The 17,869-nt window shown below is 43.4% G+C and overlaps 1 protein-coding gene across 1 annotated transcript in view; it reads left to right on the plus strand.

Annotated features, from left to right (window-relative positions):
• The first annotated feature begins 5,651 nt into the window (after positions 1-5,651).
• LOC147105252 (immunoglobulin-like and fibronectin type III domain-containing protein 1) overlaps positions 5,652-17,869 on the plus strand; it is a 101,624-nt gene continuing 89,406 nt past the window's right edge. Inside the window, 2 exon segments of the mRNA XM_086011418.1 lie at positions 5,652-5,758; positions 16,769-16,861. Of these exon segments, the coding sequence (XP_085867544.1) occupies positions 16,816-16,861 (46 nt within the window). The 5' untranslated portion in view covers positions 5,652-5,758; positions 16,769-16,815.

Here is a 17,869-nt window from a genome sequence, read left to right on the forward strand (position 1 = left end):
TCCAGACTCCTCAGAGGGAGCTGCAACCTCTGAGGGCGCAGTGTCAGCAGAATTCAGAGCACCCAGCACCAGCGCAGACACTCACACCTCGGTGGGACCTTCGCGAGATAGAGGAGTGTTGTCACCTGGTGTATCACAGCTCACAAGTGAGCATCAGCAGATGCTGGAGACAGGGACAGCAGTGGAGAGTCCTCGTCGGAGGGCGCAGGACTCTGCCAGCTCAGCTCAGCTGCATGTCGACCCTGTGCCTCCGGCTCCATCCAGAAGGAGAGCGGTGCTGGAACTCCAGGAACAGGTGCAGGAGTCTCTGTCAGGTTTTGTCTCCAGGGTCGCTGCGAGTGTCGAGCGAATGGAGGAGTCCATCGCGAACATGAGCAGAGCCTTTGTGGAGGCATTGGCGCATGAACGCATCACCGCGGAAAGGATGGCAACCTCCGTGGAAAGGATGGCTACAGCAGAGGAGAGGATGGCTATGGCCATGGAGGAGCTAAGTCGCCAGAGTGTCGAAAACATGGTCATTGTTCAGAACAGACTGACATCTCTTGAGGAGCGATGGTCAACTATTGAGCATAGAAACCAGACCATCATGGAAGTCCTCTGGAGTAGGACTTCCAGTGCAGAAACGGGTCCTCATGGCCCCCCTGAAGTGCAGCAAGGTGCTGTCAAGCCACTTGCTAGCTCTGAAGTGGGGCTGACCCATGAGAGGGATGTTGGTGGCAGACAACAAGGAAGTGGGGGCTCCTCTCCAAGTGCTCACACGCCCATGCCACTGCAGAGCCCTCGGTCAGAGCCCTACCAGAGTCCTCACCCAACTGAGATCGGCGTCTCATCCCCTGCACAGCCGCAGGAGCAGCAGACTGTTGCCGAGCCCTCACAGGCTTGCTACCCCAGAGGACGCCCGCCAAAGGTGTCGAGACAGGAGCAGCAAGAAAGTGAGCAAGGGGCCTCCACATCTACTGAAGCCACAGGGGAAGCACCACATAGGAGCACGCATAAGAGGAAGATAATGCACAAGTAGTCACAAGGGTAGTCACTTGGGTGTTATATTGTGTTTATCTTTGAAATGCCACCAGTTGCTTGTTGTGATAAAAAAAATTCTGATGCTAAACTGTTGCAGTTATGGCCTGTGTCATTTCGCAAATGGGACTTCCACATTGAGGGCTTAGGACGACTTGCAATTATCATTATGGTGGTCAGAGTGATAGGAATCCGCAGGCTCTTGTCCATTGTTGATGCTCTGGTAAGAAGGTGCGAAGCAAAACTGTTTGATTGTACAGGCTAAGCAAATGTGACCAACATGAGTGTGTCCCTTGCATCTCGGGCAGCAATATGGTCGCGCTCTGGTGCCTTCTGGCCTGTGCATCTTCAGGTGGGTGAGCAGCAGCTTGGTGTTCCTGTTGATGCTCCTGCTGTTGGTGCTGCTGTTGTTCATGGTTCTGCTGCTGCCGCGGCTGGTCTTCATCCGAATCTGATGTCCAGGAGGAAAGGAATTAAATGGTCACCATGCTTCTGGTATATGCCTCCGTTGAAGAAGCGCTTAGTCAAGGTAGCAAGAGGGGTTTCCCAGGAGGTCACACTGGAGATGGGTGTCAGGCTCCAAACTTCCACAACAATGAGTAGGCCTGATAAAAGTTCCCCCAGACCTGAAACAACAAAGTTCTGCCACCTGCAAATGAACATTGGTGAAAACTCCTTTGTAATGGTGGAGCTGCAGCTGTTCGTAAGCAATCCACTAGTGAGGCCACCAGGATTACCTGGCGTGTTCCAGAGGAGGCGTTTAGGATGGGGGAAATGTGTTAAAATCGGAAAGGCCTCTCAAAACGGGATTATAGAGGCATTTTAAGTGGTTGTTAAGGGCCTTAAGGGCCTATCCCGCCTCTTGGAGGCAGGATGGAAAGTGGTTCAGAAAACACACATTTGGGAAAATTGCTTGGAGGCGAGATGGAGGCAGGATCAGGCCCGCCCGCCATTTTTGGCGACTTTAACAACTCACACGCCTCCAATCCCGCCTCCTCGGGCCTGGCAATATCGAGCCCTTTCTCTCTACAAAAGCTTACTTTCTGGTGGCATACTCCTGTGTCAACCTTTTCAATTATAAATGACCAGATTCACATTTAAAATGGAAAAAACCCTTTGCTCTTGTGGCTATGTAATTACAGATTCTGGCCACCAGATGGTGCCATATTATCTCTTCCCCATAAATCACTCAAAGTGCTTTCTGGAACGTTCTCACCTATAATTTTCAGTAAATAAAAAGTCTATGGCTTAGAAATGTTATTGCGCCTGAAAACCGATGCACAGTGGGTGGGGTGCGCGCACTGCACACGCCTATTCACGCGGGTGATCTCTGTAACCTCCTCCAGCCCGACAACCCGCCGAGATATCTGCGCGCCTCCAATTCTGGCCTCTTGAGCATCCCCGATTTTAATTGCTCCACCATTGGCGGCCGTGCCTTCAGCTGCAAAGACCCTAAGCTCCGGAATTCCCTCCGTAACCCTCTCCACCTCTCCATCTCTTTCCTCCTTCAAGACACTCCTTAAAACCTACCTCATCTGTTCTAATCTCTCCTTATGTGGTTCGGTGTCAAATTTTGTTTCAAAATGCTCCTGTGAAGTGCTTTGGAATGTTAAAGGCACTATATAAATAGCTTGGGGTGCTACCATTCAATTTTGGGCGTGGGGGCGCTAAGTTTTTCAGGGTGCTAAATGTAGCGCCAAAGGAGGTGCTAGCCAATTTTCCCCCCCAATCATTTTATTGAGCAGTGAGGACGAATTTTACATGCAGCCTAAAGCATTTGCACCTGGCACTAATTCTCCAACTTTTCTCCTTTAGGAGGATGCCAGGGTGGCTGAAAAATAGCCTGACCCAATTTTGGGTCGGACATTTTTCAAGTGACCTTGGGGCACAGGAATTTGGGCCCTAAAATTGGACCTCGCTGTGCCTGTTTTATGCCTGTGTACAATTTCTACCCCATCTCGTGGAAAAATCACCTAAACTAACAGAAAATGACTGGTTTTCTCTCCTTTCTTTTAAATGCTCTTGACACTTTCATGCTTGATGTCTGAAGTATATTAGGTGCACATCAGACACAAGACATATATAGATCCACATACAGAGGTTTATTGTATTTTTGTTTGATTCAATAATTACTGAGAAGTGGGGAAAATATTTTTGGTTAGCTTTTAAATGGAAAAATAAAGACTTCTATTATATGTTAATAAAGCATGTCTTACTGTGTTTCCATTAATACCTCCTAATTGTATTACAGTTTTGAAAATTATGAGGAAGTAATTTTTATGAGATTTCTGTCAATTTCTTTGTTAATCTAGACGAACTGAATAGCAACAAATATCTTAATGCTTAAAATCACCCATGCTTCTTTCAAAAGTGTAATTTTACATGAAACAATCCCTCTGATAACGCTACATTGATTAAAAAGTCAGTTTTTAAGTAGAGTTCACAGTGATTTGAAACTCTCTTTTAATTCTGGACCCTGTGTTAAAAATCCAGCCCAAACTAGTGCAAAGATTTTCTTTCCAGCTTATTCAATCTGTGTCAATCTACAACATCAGGTAACCCATAACAATACAACACCGGCTGCCATTTACCAGGTAATCTCCAGCAGATTGATCAAAAGACGGAAATGGAAATGTTATCCACTTTGGTAGGAAAAATAAAAAAGCAAATTATTATTTAAATGGGGAGAGATTACAAAATGCTGAGGTACAGAGGGATCTGGGGGTCCTTGTACATGAATCACAAAAAGTTAGCATGCAGGTACAGCAAGTAATTAGGAAGGCAAATGGAGTGTTGTCCTTTATTGCAAAGGAAATGGAGTATAAAAGTAGGGAAGTCCTGTTACAACTGTACAGGGCGTTGGTGAGACCACACCTGGAGTACTGCGTACAGTTTTGGTCTCCTTATTTAGGGAAGGATATACTTGCATTGCAGGCAGTTCAGAGAAGGTTCACGAGGTTGATTCCAGAGATGAAGGGGTTGTCTTATGAAGGAAGGTTGAGCAGGTTGGGCCTATACTCATTGGAGTTTAGGAGAATGAGAGGGGATCTTATTGAAACATATAAGATTCTGAAGGGGCTTGACAGGGTAGATGCAGAGAGGATGTTTCTCCTCGTGGGGGAATCTAGAACTCAGGGGCATAATTTCAGAATATAAGGGGGCACCCCTTTAAATCGGAAATGAGGAGGAATTTCTTCTCTCAGAGGGTCGTGAGTCTTTGGAATTCTCTTCCCCAGAGAGCTGTGGAGGCTGGGTCATTGAATATGTTTAAGGTGGAGATCGACAGATTTTTGAAATGTAAGGGAGTCAAGGGTTACAGGGAGCGGGCAGGGAAGTGGAATTGAGGCCAAGATCAGATCAGCCATGATCTTATTGAATGGCGGAGCAGGCTCGTGGGGCCAAATGACCTACTCCTGCTCCTACGTCTTATGTTCTTATTATGTTCTTCTGAGCAAGTAGTTATGGCACACTGTCAGGGCAGTGGTTAAGGCCTGAGCTGTGTATTCGAATCCCCAGGACCGACACCCCTTTGTTCAAGACTTCAAGAAAAAAAGTAAACCATCGATACATCTGAAACAAAGCATTCGCACATATATTTCCTCTTCAGATGTATTTGTACATATTCTACTGCGTCATAACTGATTGCTTTTGGTGTAATAATTCTTGAATGTTATGATCCGTGTAAGAGAACTTACAGAAATACTTTATGTAAATTAGAAACTTTTTTTTTTACTGTGCTTTAGGCTGTATTGGTTGATTCCACTGTTCATATTTAGAGCTTGGTCCCTCCTGTCCCATATCTATTAGCTAGAGATTTAGGGTTTAGTCATACTACCACTTTTGTGTAAATATAAAGTGGTTTTGGGGTGTGCATCGACTTGGCCCTGATTTTAACTCCAGGTGGATTCCCCTCTCAGGCCTAATTAAAATTACAGTCGAGTCCCAATGAGGTCATTAGGCCGCAACAAGCATATGTAAAGAAGGACCCTGTTGGCTCCAGGCGCGTGTCCTTGCTGCTTGCTCAGGAGAGCAGGTTAGAATTGCAGATGTTGCGATCATGGCGGCTTTCGGACAGGTAAGAACCAGGGCGATTTTAACTGCCCACCTGACAGGTTTCTGCTGAGTGAGTAGGGTTAAAGTCGCCCCCTAGTGATGGTACAACTTAGGTGTCAGTGCCCCATCTGAGACCCAAATTCATTTAAGTCAAGTGAGATCCCTTCTAGGAGACCTCTTATAAACCTACTTTTCATCAGTTACGTTATAACTCTGTTATTGGTCCCAAGCCACATTTCAAAAGTTTCCAGATGATCCACTAGACTGTCTGGGAACCTCTAAAACTTTGTATAGAATATTTTTAAGGAGAGTGTGCATGGGAGCATCCAAAACATTAAACATGATTTGGATGGGATTGGAGCTCTGTGTATGTATATCGAAACATACACGCTGCAGCCCCTTGGAGCCAGTCTCTTGGAGTTCGGTCTGGTGACAGTGCATCACCACTCTCATATCAGCAGCTGCAGTATACCTTTAGTCTGAGAGTGTTGAGGGAGTGACAAATATAAAATAGTCAGTATCCACTAATCGCTGGAGGTAATTTGATAAAGCTTGCTTCATATCTCTGACAGATTTGTTGGCAAGGTCCATGAAACGTTGGTATTTACTGAGGACTGAAGTGCGAAACCCTCAGGGATAAAGCACATTCATCCATTAAGAACCGAGCTGTGCACTTCAAATGGGAAAGGTACGTACGAGAGTATTAATGTATAATGAAAGCAATTGCATCTTTCAAACGCTACTGGTGGCAGAGTGAAGTAAAATAACATTGTGAGTTTAGCAAGTCGTTTGGTATATTGTAATCATTTCTAGTGGTATTTGGTTGTCAGTTCCAACGTAGGTCTTGGAAAGTTCCTTTAAGTGGCTTCCTTTAACAAATGATAGTTTCAGGTGATGGGTAAAATATTCTTTTACCAGAGCTGCAGTATTTATGTTACTGTTGCTATGGGTACAATTTGATTTTCTGCGATAATTTTTATCTTGAAGGAACATGAGCTTGTATGAGAAATAGGAGAAGAACAGCCATGAATCGGTTAATTATTGTAATCTAAATTGAAAATGTTTTAACTGTGCAAAATGATAGGATTGAGCAGGAGACCAAAGACACAGAGAAGAATCAGAAGGTAAGCTGCTCTTGCTCAGCCAGTTTATTTTCACAAAATATGATTTGTAAAAGATTGGTAACATTGGTGGTCAACAAATAAAAAGTTTCCTCTTTGGGCGCAATCGGCGATCCAGGCGCATATTACGCCCAAACTTGCTCTAGTTTTGAGAACTCACTTGCATATCGGCACACACAAAATCTGCCATGAACCAGCACAGATGGCAGTGTTTTAAAACATAATTTTAAAAAAAAGTTTGGCTTTAAGGAGTATTCCTTGATATATTTAAGAGTGGCAACCTGGTGCAGTTGGATTAATATCGCCGTAAATGGGTTTAATCACAAAAATAAACATTTTAATCAGTGTCTAATCCACCGCTTGTGAGTAACCCGATTTTAAATAACTGAAAATGACGTTTACAAACTATACAGAACCATTTGCTAGTTATATTGGGGCACAGTACAGGAAACTCTTTTTTATCCGGCACTGTGGCGTGGTGCCGGTTGATCAAAAAGTCCGGATTACAGAGAGGTATACTTACCAAGGTACGAGAGCCCCGTACATGGCCACAGGTACAGGAGCCCCGGTTACAGGGCACTTGTGCAGGAGTCCCGGTTACACGGCCACAGATGCAGGAGTCCCTGTTGCACGGCCACAGATCCAGGAACCCCGGTTACACGACCACTAATATATAGTAAAACTTACCTGAACCTACTCCTGAATTTTGCCGGTTAAGGGAGATTTCCGGATATTTTTTAAGTGCCAGTTAAGAGAGTTTCCTGTAGTCAGTTTCTTAGTAAATTTTAAAAATGCATATTCAATAGCTTTTAAAACATGCCTATTGGTGTCCTTGCACCTAAAAGAACCAGCTTAATTTTTAGAGCCTTCTCGAAAGCCTGCAAGCGAACGCATTTAGCAGAACCTCCCAATGGTGATTAATTCAATCTGAGGGCATGGGCAGATTTGTGGGCGGGGCCTGCTTCTAGCACGATGTTTTTTAAACTAGCGCAAAAGAAACTCTAAATGTAACTTGCGCTCAAAATTCCGTGATCTTTTCCGCTGGTTTTGCCAATTTCAGGCAAATTGCACAACTCCGGCCGACATATCAGTAATGTTAAATTTAAATGGCATAGCACTTGCTTAAAAAAAACATTTGCACCAATGGAAAGTCATTTCTGGCACTGAACATTTTGAAAAGTGGGGGAGCAACTGCGACCAGCTCCCGCCCAAATACGCAAGCTCAGTGAAGTCATTGTGAGACCCTCTTCCAGGAGACTGTCTCATATTGTTTCGAGGCTTGACCAGCTGCAGTATAACTCTGGTCGGGTGTCGAGCTGCATTCTAAAAGGTGCCTCAGTGAAGCTCCCAGGAACTTCCAAAGCTTTTTAAATGGTACAAAAAAAGTGGACAGTCCCATTCATTCTTCCGTAAGATTAAAGAAAATGAGCCACCTGACGAGACGAGCTCGCCATACCCGCTAAACACGTCTGCCATCACTGCTGTACCTTGACGATGGTCAGACTGCGGTCAGTCTGCAGTACAAGTCCAGTGGGCTGCCTGCACATTGCAGCTGGTAAATACACGATCTTAGATCAGTACTTGTAGTATAACTGTTTTCATATTGTGCTCCTGTTAAGTGATTTATCAGAATCGTTGGTTCTCAAAAAGAGATAAATTGCACTATTATGCAAAAAAATTAATCTCAGGAAAAAATATCATTTTATATTTACAATAAAACGACAGGTAACTACTTAAATCATCCTTGTACAGAGTAGACACCAGTTGGGAAATAAATAATGAACCGATTAACATTTGGAGTGTTGAGGATTGAGATATGGATAGTTATAGTTTCACAAGAAAATGACTGCACAGTTAAAAGCAGGATACTGTAGAAATTTCAATGAAGAAATTTGGGCTTAAAAGAAACATACTAGTGTGTACATGCCAGTAGAGTAGGCTCTGTTACCATTACCTCTAAGTAATCCATTTACAAAAGTGAAGAAAAACATAAAAGCAAATTATGTAAGTAATAATAAAACTGGACTGTGATTGAAAGGTGAAGATGATACACTGGAGTTTTGTACCTGTTTGCTGCCATCTAGTGGATAAAAGTTGATTTACATCTCACCCTCATAAAAAGCTATTGTATATACTGTAACTGTAATTGAGCCTCTATAATTCGGGTAAGTGAGTTAATCTTCTGAACTTTGTCTGGGCTCTGGTACCAGGTTACTGTTTTACTTTATACTAAAATGTATAGAAATAGTATTAGCCACAGATTCCAAAATAAGAGCACATCTTAATCTTCATACATCAATATAACAGGGGCACTGACCTTAAACAAAGACGTTTCAGGTGGTAAGCAATCGCTATCTGTGTGTGTCTCTGAATTTACACCTCTGTGTGACTGCCTGGGTTGTGGGTCTCCACTAATGTCATATTGACATAGAGCTCCAGAATGACTGGCTTGGTCAAAGAGCATCTGTTCTATAAATAGCTTGATGAATTATACTGCTACAGCACTTTAACAGTGATATATAGATAGACAGATAGATAGATATGATCCAGCTTGTCTGCAGTTTTATTACTTGCTTGACATCAAAAGATTCCTACCCTGTCCAAGCAAAATGTAATGAAATCTATCAATTTCCAACAAGGTTCACAGCTTAAAATATTTAGCGGCCCCATGCTGCTTAATATTTTTGGAATGCAGAAATGATTCTAGTTGAAGCGCAGGTCAAAATCATTCAATTATTTTAGTCATGGACATGAATAGAATCAACAGATCATTAAATGTTGTGGTAATGTGTGTCATTGCTTTGCAAGACCTCAAATTGTTAATTGTTAAATATGCTAATTCAATTCCTGGATTTTTAAGTTATTTTCTTATTGTGTAGATTGTTTTTCATTTGGCGTGCTTGTATTCAGCACAGGCACAATAGGCTGAATGGCCTCCTTCTGTGCAGTAAGATTCTATTCAATTTGGCCAACTCTGATTATTTTTATTGACAACAGCTAGAGCCTGTGCATGAAGAGATATTTACTAAACAGTAGAGCAATTTATCAACAGCTTTGTTTCTCAAAGATGCTTCATGAGTGTGCTGAAATTCCCACTAACTTACAATTACAACATACCACTTAGATTTAAATTTATTGTCATCATCCCACAAAATTCAAATATAATAATAACAATGGCCTAGAAATTCATTAAGGCGCTGCCAGCTTTGCGGCCAGTTACCGCCTAAAGAGGGCTTCTGCGCCAAAAATGAGTTTGCGCTGATATTCAGCGCAGCGGTATTGGCGGCGGTAGCCGTTAGCGCTGCGCCGGCACCGATGATGTCATCGGTGTGCGCAGTGCCCCGGTTCCGCCCCGATCCCCATATTTAGTAGCGGCCGCCTCCTCCGAAGCGGCCGCAAACAGCGACCAGAAAACGGGGCCGTGCTGTAGCCTTAGTGGGGCGCTTTAAAGGGGAAGGTGCGGCCGGCCGCTTCTTCGGCGGCCGCCTGCCCGCACCTCCTTCCCCGGCCTCCTCCACCCCCCCCCCCCGCAGCATTGCCGGCTGCTTTCCGCGAACCCAGCACTTCTCCGTGGTGCCGGGCTCATTTGCCGGCACTCTCCAGCGGCGATCTCCCCGTTGCAGGCAGCTCCCCCTTAAGAGGAGGAGGCCTGCAGTACCGCAGCCTGCCGCTCCGCAGCGGCTGGCGCAGCGGTGCCAAGAGCACTGAAATTCAGTGCCAGCGCCCCAAGTGGAGGCGGGCACACCCTGGTATAGCGCCCGGTTCCGAATTGGGGCGCAAACACTGAATATCTGACGATCGCTAATGGCTCCCCGCCCAGCGCTAACTTTTGGGCGCGAGCAAGCTGGCCGCCCCAAAGTGAATTTCTAGGCCAATATCTTTTAACAGATTCATATTTTCTTGGCACATTTCAGTGTCGTTTAATTCCCTACTTGCAAATCAAAATAATAAAATTAAATCAATTTAGTTGGTAGATTTTCTTTAAAAAAAATAATGTGGAAAGGTTGTATTTAGCTCCACTGAAAGTTTGAGAGAAAGGTTTCTGTGTTGCTGTCCTGCTGTTTGAACAGAGATGTAAGAGCTTTTACTAGTTTGTAAAAAGTAAGAGATTAGTGAAAGTAAACGTGGGTCCCTTAGAGGCAGAGACAGGAGAAAATATAATAAGAACATAAGAACATAAGAAATAGGAGCAGGAGTAGGCCAATTGGCCCCTCGAGCCTGCTCCACCATTCAATAAGATCATGGCTGATCTGATCCTAACCGCCAATCCACTGTCACAGAACCATCTCCTGAATCTAATAGAATTAGACACACGACATAGGAGCAGGATCAGGCTACACGGCCCCTGGGCCCGCTCCGCTACCCACAGGGCCATGACCGATCCGGACCTAGACTCATGTCCAAATTCCTGCCCGCTCCCTGTAACCCTTAATTCCCTTTACTTCTAGGAAACTGTCTATTTCTGTTTTAAATTTATGTAATGATGTAGCTTCTACAGCTTTTTGGGGCAGCATATTCCATGGACCTACCACCCTCTGAGTGAAGTAGTTCCTCCTCATCTCAGTTTTGAAAGAGCAGCCCCTTATTCTAAGACTATGCCCCCTAGTTCTAGTTTCACCCATTATCAGGAACATCCTCCCCGCATCCACCCGATCCAACCCCTTCACAATCTTATATGTTTCAATAAGATCGCCTCTCATTCTTCTGAACTCCAATGAGTAGAGTCCCAATCTACTCAACCTCTCCTCATATGTCCATCCCCTCATCCCCGGGATTAACCGAGTGAACCTTCTTTGTACTGACTCGAGAGCAAGTATGTCCTTTCTTAAGTAGGGACACCAAAACTGTACGCAGTATTCCAGGTGCGGTCTCACCAATACCTTGTACAACTGAAGCAATACCTCCTTATTTTGATATTCTATCCCCCTAGCAATGAAAGCCAACATTCCATTGGCCTTCTTAATCACTTGCTGCACCTGCATACTAACCTTTTGAGTTTCGTGCACCAGGACCCCCAGATCCCTTTGTACTTCAGTACTTTCCAGTTTCTTGCCATTAAGATAATAACTTGCTCTACGATTTTTCCTGCCAAAGTGCATAACCTCACACTTTCCAGTATTGTATTCCATCTGCCAAATCTCTGCCCACTTACTTAATGAGGGATAAGGAAATGGCAGTGATGTTAAACAAATATTTTGTGTCTATCTTCACAGTAGAAGATGCAAACATACCGGAAATTGTGGGAAACCAAGGGTTTAATGAGAGCGAGGAACTTAAAGTAATTAATATTAGTAAAGAAAAAGAACTGGAGAAATTAATGGAACTAAAAGCCAACAAATCCCCTGGACCTGATGGCCTACATCATTTTAAAAGAGGTGGCTGCAGAAATAGTGGATGCATTGGTTTTGATCTCCTAAAGTTCCCTAGATTCTAGAACGGTTCCTGTGGATTGGAAGGAAGCAAATGTAATGTTTAAGAAAGGAGGAAGAGAGAAAACAGGGATCTATAGGCCAATTAGCCTAACATCAGTAGTAGGGAAAAGACTATTATTAAGGACGTGGTAACAGGGCACTTGGAAAATCAAAATATGATTCGGTAGAGTCAACACAGTTTTATGAAAGGGAAATAGTGTTTGGCAAATCTATTAGAGTTTTTTGAGGGCATAACTAGCAGGGTAGATAAAGGGGAACCAGTGGATGTAATACATTTGGATTTTCAGAAGGCATTCGATAAGGTGCCACACAAGAGATTGTTACACAAGATTAGGACTCATGGGGTTATGGGTCATCTAGTAGCATGGATTGAGGCTTGATTAATGGAGAGGAAACAGAGTCGGACTAAACAGGTCATTTTCAGGATGGCAGGGTATAACTAGTGGAGTGCTGCAAGGATCAGTGCTTGAGCCTCAGCTATTTACAATCTACATCAGTAACTTAGATTGTTGTTGTTAGTTGAAGGGACCAAGTGTAATGTATCCAGGTTTGCTGATGATACAAAGTTAGGTGGGAAAGTAAGCTGTGAGGAGGATGTAAAGAGGCTGCAAAGGGATATAGACAGGTTAGATTTAATGAAGTAGATGCCCATGTCTTTCATTTTTATCAATAGTGTTTTTTTAATTTAATGTTTTAAATTTGTCATAGCATTTAAGAGGAAATTAGATAAGCACTTAAAGAAGAAAATGTTATGAGGAAGGAGCAGGTAAATAGGCTTTAATTAGATAGGTCTGTTGTGGAGCTGGAAAATGAGCAGAGTGATCTCCTTCTGTGCTGAAATTTCAATGTTTTAATCTGTGATTTTATATGGATTAACAAGAACACCCCATGCAAATGTATTGAGCAGCATGAAGTTCCTGTACTTGTACTGTAGATACAAAGTAAACGCACCACAGAAAGTTAAGTCAAGTCATTTCAAGCCTAAGTACCCTTTTAACGTGATAAGTGTTAATTACTGCCAGTCTGACACTGAAAATTAACTATTACATGTGGAGCCTCATTCCTTCAGGTTTTAGTTATTATTGGAACATAGGAACAGGAATAGGCCATTTAGCCTCATGGCTGATCTATGACCTAATTCCATATACCCGCCTTTGGCCCATGTCCCTTAATACCTTTGGTTAACAGAAGGCTATCAATCTCTGATTTAAAATTAACAATTGATCCAGCATCAATTGCCGTTTGTGGAAGAGAGTTCCAAACTTCTACCACCCTGTGTGTGTAGAAGTGTTTTCTAACTTCACTCCTGAAAGGCCTGGCTCTAATTTTTAGACTCTGCCCCCTAGTCCTAGACTCCCCAACCAGCTGAAATAGTTTCTCTCTATCTACCCTATCAGTTCCCCTTAATATCTTGAAAACTTTGATCAAATCACTGCTTAACCTTTTAAATTCCAGGGAATACAACCCTAGTTTGTGTAATCTCTCCTTGTAATTTAACCCTTGGAGTCCAGGTATCATTCTGGTAAACCTACGCTGCACACTATCCAAGGCCACTATATCCCTCCTGAGGTGTGCTGCCCATAACTGCTCACAGTGCTCTGTATATGGAGATTTTTAAAAATATATAGGCCCAGAAATTCAGGTCGGAGGCTTCCCGCGGGTGCAAGCCCCCGACCTGCACTTACCTAGCGCGTCGGCCGTTGAGCTGTGGGCCCCCGTGGATTTCCAATCCGGGGCCTGGTCCAGCTGCCGGCGATGCATCCCCTGGGATCACGTGGGCCATGGAGAGCCAATGGTAGCAGGGAATGCTCCATTCATAAGTCTGACAGGAAGTGCTGTCAAACTTATAAATACTACGGGCCCCAAAACATCACTAAATCCTCAAATACATTTTTTTTTAAATCACATGTTTTAAATAAACTATAAATTACATGAAATAACTATTTTAAACAATAATTTAAATTTTTGAAAAAAATAATGTTATTTTCTAATGGGGCTAAAAATAAACTTACCTTTCTTTAAAGTACTTAAAAATAATAAACCTGTGGAAAAAATGTTTTAATTTTAATTAATTCACCACTTACCTTGTAAAAAGCAGGCCTTACGCCTGCTTTTTACATGTCTAACTTCTGGAGACTTACCCTCCCGGGAAAACCTGTAAAAAAAATCGAACTTTGATGCGCACGCGCAGCCTCTCCCGCAAACGCGATCGACCTCTGAACCCCTGCTTTCAGGGGAATGGAAGTGCCGGTTTCCCGCACTTCCATTGGGCTTACGGGTGAGTACCCCGTGCGTACTCACCTGTGGAGACCCGAATTCCCTTTTTTCTCTCTCTCTTAGTCCAATATTCCTTTCCCTCTCTTTATTTCTCTTTCTGAACTTGATTTGACATTGAATTCACCCACTCTAAGTTACACTTCCTCTCAGTCCTTGCATTGTTAATTTCACAATCCTTCAATCTGATTGGTTGAGGAGATACACAGTTGCTGGCTCTGTTTACGCGCTGTAGAGGGCGCTGCGCCTTCTCCATCTCGCACTTCCAGGGCAAAATACCGTTGCCGTTAAATGGGCAAGGGCAAGTCTAACTAACGGCGGGCGCAGTTCGTTGACTGGTTACAGGAATTTTTGGTACAATACAAATGTACTAATAAATGTCCAAATGTCAGCACTTTCAGTATTAATTAAATAAAATGTAACATTGCCACTCCCTTTCACAGAGGCAGATGGTTAACCAAAGCTTTTCAGTACCTTGGTCCGACATGCTCAGTTGTCATGGTGCATTGCTGAGTTCCAGGTAACCGTGAGACTTTGGTACTTTAATGGACAGAATTAAACCATGTCTTGGCCTCTTTTGTGAGATAAATAGTAAATATTTCATTCGTGATGGAGTTCTGGCGGCTGCTTCACCAAGGCCCCAGATGTCGGGAGGTGTGGGTGTGTTATGTCATTTAACATGAAAAAGAAATGCTTGGAATCTTGCTGTCCCTTGTGAAATACTCTGTTTAGTCTCTGGGCACGTGGCTCCTAAAACAAGTTGAAGGACTGTTTAAATACTTCCAGGGCACCACACACTGCTGCTTACATTTCAGTGTAATTGTGTGTACATGTGTATTATGGGTTTGGATTTTCTTATGTTTGAAACAGCAGTCCTCTAGGTGGTGACCTTACTCATAGAATATTGTCAGTTAATGTTAAGATCCCCATGGTTATATATATTGCTTAACTTTAAGCACTAACTTCACTGGCACCAACTAGGAAGACATCTGATGAGTCTGGTATGGGAACAGACCTATGAACAACTGACTCCAGTGCGTGGCCTGGGATAACCAGGAAATGGGGAGAATTTAAAAAAAAGAGAAAGTCTTGCCCTCAAGCTAAATTTTAAAACATTTAACAAATCACTGAGTCAGTGGTTTTATCTGTACAGCAATGACTGGGGTAGAAGTGCAATGTGCTCTCAGACAGAGTAGTGCACAGTGATGATGGTGGATGCACTGAATTTATGAAGGCCATTAGTTATATAAGGTGATGTGCATTTCCACCTTGTAAACTGAAGAACTGCTCTCACTTACTCCCCATTAATGCTATGTACATTGCTGGGGAGTCCACAAGGGAGATTACATGGGGGGAAAATTTGGTTACTTTGCGCCTCCCGTTAGCGCCCTAAGAGGACGCTAATGGTCACAAAGCAACTAGCGCCCGGGCGCGGCGATGTATGCGCCGCTCGCGAAATTGACCAAACATTTTGCAGCAGCGCTAAACACGACTGCCACGATCTCCTGCGCACGCCAGTCAAGCGTGCAACGCCCCGGTTGCGCCCCGGACCAGATATTGAGTGGCGCCCCCTGCCTTACCACCTGCCGTTAGCAATGACAGGTTGAGGGGAGCGTTTTGCAGTCGGGAAGGGACTGGGGGAGCGCTATTTAAAGGCGACCGCTTCCTGCCTTTTTTTGTCAGTGACATTTTTGCACCATGCATTCTGAGAGAGAGAGAGAGACTTCTGGAGAGATTCAACGCTGTGTGAAGGAGTTTTGGGTACTGAGCAGCACTTTGCAGGTTTATTTTGATTTGACCTTTTTGCATCGATTTAGAAGAGACTATGGTGGCTGCACTCTGAGCTCTTTCCCTGGGCCTCTCCATTGTTTTTCCAGCAGATTTGATGTACAGGTCTCTCCAGGCCGAGATTCAAGGCTGCAATGAGCAGGGTGTGGATGGAGAGCAAGATCGACCGTCCCCTTTAAGAACTGGCCGGCGCCAGTGTGTCTGTGTTCCATTGCTGACTGGCATCACCATTGCTTCGCTAGCGCTCTGAGGTAGCGCCTCGCTCCTCAGTGTTAGTGCCTTAAGAGAGGTGTGTAGCACCTGATTTAGTGCTCCAATCTCCAGGGGGCGATCGAAGTCAAGTTTGCAGTCGGAGGCGATAATTAGCAGCAGGCGCTAAACTTTGCACCCGGCCGATAATTGCGCCCCAATCGGGGCGATACCAAATTTCTCCCCCCATATGTTTCACATTTTTTTATTCATTCAGGGTGTGAGCATCGCTGGTAAGGCCAGCATTTATCCTTAACAGCCCTTGGGAAGGTGGTGGTGAGCCACATTTTTGATAACTGAATGGTTTGCTAGGCCATTTCAGAGGGCAGTTAAAACTCAACCACATTGCTGTGGGTCTGGAGTCACATATAGGCCAGACCAGGTAAGGACGGCAGATTTCCTTCCCTAAAGGACATTAGTGAAGTAGGTGGGTTTTTACAACAAACTAGTAGTTACATGGTCACCATTACTGATGCTAGTTTTTTATTCCAGATTTATTTAACTGTATTTAAATTCTCTAGCTGCCGAGTTGGGATTTAAACCCTTGATCATTAGTTCTGGCCTTCTAGATTACTGGTCCAGTAACATAACCATTATGCTACCATTCCCTATCACATGTCTGAGATTACAAATTTTAGATCTCTATACATACATAGTGAGAAATTAATCATATTAGAAATGTATGTGCAATTATAAAAACAATTATATCTTCACTACAAACAGCGACCCATTTTAAGTTAACCTCAATGAATGACACTTCAAGGTTACATCAGAAACAGGTTCATAAGATGAAAAGCACAATATTAATCTGTATTATGTTCTTACAATTAACAGCTTTGACATCATAATCTTTTGAACAAGTGGAGAGTGAGAATCAAAACATGGATACGAAAGTGATCAATGAGCCAGTAAAAAGCTCCACACCAGGCAAGTCCTTTTTACATTTTTGGGAGCATGGGCAGGAATATCTGCTTTTTCTTCATCTTAAACAGATTGAACAACAAGTTTATAAAGTTTCCAGGAAGTACAATGTCACCCTTGGGCATTTTTAAAATGGAATTTTGCAACAGGCTGGAGTTACATTGAACAACAAGCAGTGGGACTACATACTGGAGACATTCTCCAATTTCTCAGAAGTCATAGGGCTGATCTGATTACAAAGTTATGCTGCCACCTTTGTAGACATTTTCACCTGAAACCGCTTTGCATCAGCACACGTGCTAGTATAACTCAGCCTTTATCATCTGACCTTCTTTCATAGACTATTAAATGGAAAAACATTGGCCCAGAATTTGCAGTGGGTAATAACAGTGAGCGAACAGCATTCGCCGTCATTCCCCCTTTGAAACTGACCGCAAGTTCAGGATTTTGTGTACGCGCGTCCTAATGCAAAAATCCTGAAGTTGCGGTCAGTCATTCACTGCTCCGACATTGGCTGCGCTGTGGCCCTCCCTACCCCCTCCCCCCCACCCGTAGCCAGCAATCAGTGTAATCAGGGAAATCAATGAAACTGATGAAAACTTGGCCTCTTCCATCGTAATATTGCTGTTAAATACCCCATTAAAAGTTAGACCCTTTTGGATTAGGTGTAACTTGGGTTTTAACAGCGTATTGACTGCTAAACAAAGGTTATGGCCCTGAAAAACTCATTTTAATTTAATTTTGTGGAGTGTCAAATTTATCCATTTTAATAAAATTTAAAATTAAGAAAAAAAAATGTTAAACTATTTTTATTAAAAAATTGTTCATCTTTCTTTCAAGTTTACCTTTTCCCCATGTGAGGGCCCCAATCTTTGTTTGGCTCTCTATAAAATTTTTATAAGTTAGAATAAAAGGAGCTCATTCAATCCCTGATTCCCTGTCTGTGAGAATTCTGCATTGTGATTGGCTGCTTAGACAGCTTTTTGACATCACAACAGCTCGCGTTAGGGATTC

Source organism: Somniosus microcephalus, chromosome 18 (genome assembly GCF_052327205.1).
Source record: "Somniosus microcephalus isolate GS21.2 chromosome 18, FLI_Smic_1.0, whole genome shotgun sequence".
NCBI lineage: Eukaryota > Metazoa > Chordata > Chondrichthyes > Squaliformes > Somniosidae > Somniosus > Somniosus microcephalus.